The 6,519-nt window shown below is 42.3% G+C and overlaps 1 protein-coding gene across 1 annotated transcript; it reads right to left on the bottom strand.

Annotated features, from left to right (window-relative positions):
• Window positions 1-1,192: 1,192 nt before the first annotated feature.
• On the bottom strand, window positions 1,193-2,149 carry LOC108790647 (free fatty acid receptor 3-like). The gene has a single exon (XM_018560958.1). The coding sequence runs from the start codon at window positions 2,147-2,149 to the stop codon at window positions 1,193-1,195; it is 957 nt and encodes a 318-aa protein (XP_018416460.1).
• Between the last annotated feature and the right edge of the window lie 4,370 nt (window positions 2,150-6,519).

The raw sequence follows: 6,519 nt of genomic DNA, 5'->3' as shown, positions 1-6,519 counted from the left end.
AGCTTTCAGTTTCAAAACTTAACTGAACAAGATAGAAGCTGATTGGTAGCCATACATAGCTGATCCAGTTTTAATAAATTCCCCCCTTTGTCTTTTAATTGGTTTCTTCTGCTTTGGACACTGTGCTTTTTTGACACTGAAAATGAAAGAACTGAATATTAGAACAAGTATTTATTTAAATCCACTTTGCTGTGTGGTATGTGCCCATTTTGTCCATACAGTTGAAGATCTAGTTATTATATCCGGAGTCTTTGCCCAATTTGGAAGTTCTCTTGATGATTTTATCTTTGACATGCTGTAATTTTGCTGCAAAGACTTCTAGACTTGGTAAAATACCTTAACGACTCATAAAGAGAAGAAAGGAAGAATGAGAGGGTCTAGAATAGGGATGCAAGTGATGGGCAGGAAAGCCTCTTTGTGCTATGACATCCTCTCATGCTTCATGAAGTCCAATTTTTGTAGATTTTGTTTTAATCCGATTTTGAAGACAGTCAGCTCTGTGATGTCACATTGAAAGACCTCCTTGTGCTTGGCATGCGTAAACGATATCAGGAATATCTGAATATAGGCTTTGATATATTTACAGCTAGAGGTAGGACAAATAGGCCAACTAACCCTTTTGAGCACAATAAAATGCAACCATTGCCATTCAGATGAAAAATAATAATATGACAGACCACTTTAATTGCAATGTTCAGAAGTAAAATGTGTAGTTGATCAGAGTTCAAAACCAAGGACAAACATCTCAAGGAACATATTAAGACTCCCTTCACATCCAATCCAGCTAACAACTGTACATATTATGAGGTTGATGGTTTCAGTCTCTTTCTCAAAAGGACCAATGCAATTTTTATAGCAAGAGTTTCCAAAATGGATCCTTTTCCAAACCATCCTGGCATGCATAAACCATCTCAGGAAGATCTGAATACAAGCATAGCCATATTTGCAGATAAAAGGTAGGAAGAATAGGCCAACTAACCCTTTTGGAATCCCACTATTACCATTGGGATAAAAAAATATATATTATGAAAGACAATTTTATATGCAACATTCAGAAAATCAAATGTCTATTTTTTGCTATGTAGTAAATAAGAGTTTAAAACCAAGGACACACATTGCAAGGAACATATTGTGACTCCCTTCAAATCAAAGCCAGCTAATAACTGTACATATTGTGTGGTTCTGTGTGGCCCTAAGAAGAATCTTTGATTGCTTCAGTCTCTTTCTCAAAAGGAGCCATGCAAATTTTAGAGCAAGAGTTACCAAAATTGAACCTTCCCGAAACATCCACCAGCCCCTCCAAAAAGTCTTTCTTAAATGATGCAGACGAGAAGTAGAATATGAGGGGATCCAACGATGCGTTAAAGGTACTCAAGAGCAGAGCGTAGGCTCTCCATTGTGGACTCTTGCCTTGGAAAAACCCCACAACATGTGATAGATTATAGGGCATGAAACAAAGGATGAAATTTATTAGGGTGACCACCACTAGGCAGATGGCCCTCGTTTTCCTCTTTCTCTCCAGATGAGCCTGAGACAGGATGATCTTGATGAAGTTGACATAACAGAAGACAGTGATCACAAACGGGATGAAGAAAAGAAGGACGCTAATTTCAAGCCTTACCGGGAGTAGAACTTTGAGCTGTGGTGTAGAAAACCTACTGTAACACCTGGTAATGTTTTGTTCTGTCATATTACCGGGCACAATGTACTCCAAGATGTAGATAACACTGCAGTGAGCCGTCACAATGCACCAGATGAAGATGCATACAATGAACGAGTAGACCGATCTCCGGAGAAACTTGTATTTGATAGGAAAGGCGATAGCAAAATACCTCTCCACGCTGATGGCCATGAGGAAGAGAGAGGTGATGTAAATGCTGCTGAAGAACGTAAAAGCTGACAAAGGACAAAAAATGTACGGCATATTCCACTCCATGCCAGAGGCCGCTTCCAACATGCGGAAGGGGAGGAACATCAAGAGAAGCAAATCGGAAATGGTCAAGTTGACCAGCAGGATGTCCACTGGTGTGACACCGTGCTTAAACCTTTTAATAAGTGTACACAGGGCCGCTATGTTCAGGGGAAGCCCTGTTACAAATGTGAAGATGTAGACGAACAAAAAGAGGGAATCCGATCCTGGAAAAACCATGATGGTTCACTTGGAATTTAATACTGGTGGTTTTGATTTTTGCCGAGTCCTTTGTTGATTTGCTTTTGTGCTGGATGCCTTTTGGGTATACTGGAAAAAAAGAAAATAATCAGGTCACTGATAGCAGCTGAGACAAATAGTTTGATAATAAAGCCGCCGCTGCAAAGTAGACCTTTAGATACTCACTTCTCCTGCCGAATGCTTCTCCGGTCTCTGCAGTAGAGAAAAGAAATTGCCTGCTGAAGAATCTTCAGAAACACTTTGGTCTTTGTTATCACTTCTATGTATTTATGTGACCACGTATGTTGCTATTTCCTTCCTTCCCTAATTTTAGACACTAATAACGAGATTGGTGTAAATGTAACAGCAATGAGGTCACCATGATCTCACTTTGCATCATAAATGATCTGTTCAAGGTGATAAGTTCAAATCTCTTGTAGCCACCTTGCCCTAAGTGACGTGACTTCTTAAATTTAGTTCTACTGGACTGTATCCAGTCTAGAACATTTGATAGCCTGTGCTTATTTGATTTCTCCTAAGCACTCTGTTATTAGTTGCATCTGCCTGCTGCTGGGTGTGACTTTACAACCGAGCAGAGCAGAGCAACCAATAATGTGATGTGATGAATATCTGTGTCTCCGTAGCCAATCACTAGGAGGTTTATGGACAGTGGTGTGTGCTGGGGGAGGACATAAATATTTGCGGTTGACCTTGTGAGTGTCTCCTCCCTCCCCCCAGGATTCTGATGTGCGAGTTCTGATGTGCTATCTGACCAGGCCTGCAGCCTGTAGGTGGTCAGGAAAGGAGACCCAGCTGGGGGTCTGCAATTGTCCAGCCAGTTAAGGAGGAAGCTGTGCCTGGGATGGAGAACCAGGAAGGAACTTCATCTGTTGGAGGTGCCACAAAAGCCAGGAGTGGACTTAGACCTAAAAATAAGTCTGGTGTCTAGGGAGTTTTGTGCTACGTCAGCTAACCAGCTAAATTTCTACAATACAGTTATAACTAGGGATGCACCGATACCACTTTTTTAAGACCGAGTACGAGTACCGATACTTTTGATCAAGTACTCACAGATACCAATTACCGATACTTTTTCTTAAAGGGACAGGTCACATTTTTTCAAAAGCAATACAAACTAATGCTTTAAGGTCACTTTCTTAATATTATGATTCATGAGATGACGAGGGAGCATGACGCCGGCTTACCGGCCAATCAGAATGCCAGGCGCGGCGTCATTACACGGCGCCCGGCTTCTGGATTTGCTAGCTTCCTGACCAATCGGCAAGTGACGAGAGAGCATGGAGCCGTTTCCTGGCCAATCAGGAAACCGGGCAGCGTGTAATGATACGCTGCCCGGCTTCCTGATACAGGAAATACTCGTGCTAGGTATCGGAGCATTTGGGCGAGTACGAGTACTCACCCAAATACTCGGTATCGGCACCGATACTAGTATCGGCATCGGTGCATCCCTAGTTATAACACATACACATGTTGTCTATCCCAATTTCATATAAACTACAGTACATATCAATTATTACATATAAAAGTTCATGAATATATAAAGTGCTTCAAATTTCAAACATGTTCCATATTCAAGTGACTCCCGAATACAACATGCTCAAAGTTCGGTCTTATATTCCTAAGGAAACGTGCCAAATAAAGGCAAACCAGTTCCATAAATATCACTAGTGCTGGCTACTTCCCACCACACTCACCAGAGTGAATAGACCATATGCAAAAATGGTTAAAATAACTTCATGTCATCACAACCACTTGAGAGCGTCACTTTGAATGAGAGGCATGGATTTGAAGTGGTAAATGTGATTACTTACATCTGCATGCCCTATACACACATTTTCCTTCACATGCAGATGGCAGGGAAGGCAGTGTTGGTTTTACATTGTTTAACATTTTTATTTATTTTAGTATTTTTTTACTTCTTTGTCACTTCCTACATTTTTTTTCATTTAACTTTATTGCTTTATTGCACACAGGGGAAAACAAGCCCCCATGAGATAGCATTTGAAGGTGACAGATTCTCTTTATGGAGACATCAGGGGTTTATGTCTCTCCTGGTCTCCAGTTCAGAGGATTGAGCACAGCATTGTGCCCGATTCCCTGTGTAACTAGCACTTTAGCCGAAATTGTAACAGCTGTGAGCAGATCACTTCCTGACTCACTGATCACAGAACAGATTCCCAAGTCTGCCCTCGCTCTCCATCCTGACACTAATTGCTGTGATTCCAGGTCCCCCAAAGGAGTGGGGGACCTCGGAAACCATGGCAAATAGGAGTGGAGGGGCACAACCTATACAGGCTAGTACAAGTGATCTGAGCAGCTGTACAGCCACCCAAACCATTTATACAAAATAACAATTGCCTGCTGAAAAAAAACCAATACCATCAGAAGCAGCCATGATCTTGGTATAACTACTTCAGGACCAGAATGTATATATGTTCGGCGGACCAGAAGTAGCTAAAGTCACCAGAACATACGATACTAGACATGTGCGATTCGTTTCGTTCCGAATCGAAATTCGGACGAATTTTCGGAAATTCGGACATTCGGATGTATCCGAATTCCGAATTACAGATATAACGAATGCAAACTAATCCGAATTTCCGTTTACGAAATTCGGTAGCGGTCGTTCGTTCGAACGTTCGTTTTCGTTTCTTATTCGTTTCGTTCGTTAGAACAAAGTGACATTAGAGGAGAAAAAAAAATTTTCCCCCTCAAATGTCACTTTGCTACCGAATTTCGTCCGAATCCGAATTCCGAATCCTAATTGACTTTCACACCCGAATCCCGAAAAACGAAATAACACAAATCCGAATTTAAATCGAAACGAACAAATTTTTTGGCAGTGCACATGTCTATAGGATACGCTTCATGAGAAGTAAATTATGCAACTGGTGCTGTATTCTACCAAACCCTTTATTTTCTAGACATCAACTTCATACCCAGTGACATCATCATTGGGTCTCGGTGCTTCTTTATGCAATACAGGCAGATTACGGCTGGTGGGAGGGAGAGGCAGGGTGCTGTACATAGCTTGCTGCAACAGGAGGCTGTGATAACACCCATGTGTAATGCTTAGCCTCCATGATTAAAAGAACTGAAATCCAATGGATGGAAGTGATGGACCAGGGACAGTCAGGCTAGGGAGGAATGTGCTAGATGATGCAGAATGTGCCCCAGCCAGGAAATGAGGTGGGCTCTGTCTGATTTGCTGCAGCTTCTAATGCACATTATGAGAAGTTCACAGTGTGCAGGGAAATCAGAGGAAGGATCTCATTCCAGGAGAGGAGCCGGTACAACTGTGCAAGTCTCAAGACAGAGTTCAGCTTTAAAGGAGAACTATGGGGTCAGGGCTTTTCCCCATAGTTCTCCCTAGAGTAGCGGAGGACACAAACTAGCGTCCTGCCGTCACCCTAGGCTCAGTATACTGCAAGCTACAGCTCGCAGTATACTGAGATGCCGCAGCCGGAGCGGGTCCCGACATCGATGTTGAGATCCGCCCAGCTGCGTGAGTGACAGCTGGCTCTGCCTATCTAGAGGCAGAGCCAGCTGTACCCTCCCCTGTCCGTTCCGCCAGTCAGCGCTGGCGGAGCGGGGAGAGGGGAATACAGTCCCTCCCCTGTCACGGCTCTGTGCCGTGACAGGATTGAGAGGTGAGCGAACGCCGGTATGTGTTCACTCACCTCCCGATCTACTGAGCCGACCTGTGACAGTCTCATTGTCACAGGTCGGCTAGAACTATGAGGATGAGTGAAAAGCACCTGCCTCATAGTTCTCCTTTAATGTAACTTTCTACAGAAATGTAATTACTGTACACAGTGATGTGTATGGTTTTACCTTCCTGTAGATCTAACACTTCTCTCAGATCTTGTTTATCTTTTACTTATCACCCTTTTCATACGATGACATCTATTTCTCTGGAATTACATCTCTTATTTCTTCAACTTCCCTTTTTAGTTCACTTCCTTTTTCAGTTTACATCAACATCACGTAGATAACATACCAGTGAGCGCAGTCTCTACCGTCTGCCCCGGGAGGAAGCATGAGGCTTTTCATCTTGCTGTATGTTTGCTTTCAAGGTAAGTAGGAATATAAGATTCTTCTTCATATTATTATCATTATTGTTATTATTAATTGTATTTATATTCTTTAGTATAGTTTTGTACAGTAAAGGAAGTCAGAGAAGGTCCCATGAAAAGTGTTGTGTAGTCGAGGTGCCGACAACAACAGCTTCCCCAAAACAGAATGTTATGAAATGTTTGAAAGTCATTATAACAACGAGTCTAACAAACAAATGTGGTTTTATACCATTTCACAGCGTTTCATAGCAAGTCTAGCCGATTCCCCAGAAA

The sequence above is a fragment of the Nanorana parkeri genome, unplaced genomic scaffold (genome assembly GCF_000935625.1).
Source record: "Nanorana parkeri isolate BGI_ZX_2015 unplaced genomic scaffold, ASM93562v1 scaffold491, whole genome shotgun sequence".
Lineage (NCBI taxonomy): Eukaryota > Metazoa > Chordata > Amphibia > Anura > Dicroglossidae > Nanorana > Nanorana parkeri.
Note: the sequence above shows the minus strand (reverse complement) of the source record. Positions and strands in the feature narration are given on the sequence as shown.

Bases quoted from the DNA above. Each gene is read 5' to 3' on its own strand.
- LOC108790647 (XM_018560958.1), bottom strand. From the start codon at position 2,149: ATGGTTTTTCCAGGATCGGATTCCCTCTTTTTGTTCGTCTACATCTTC.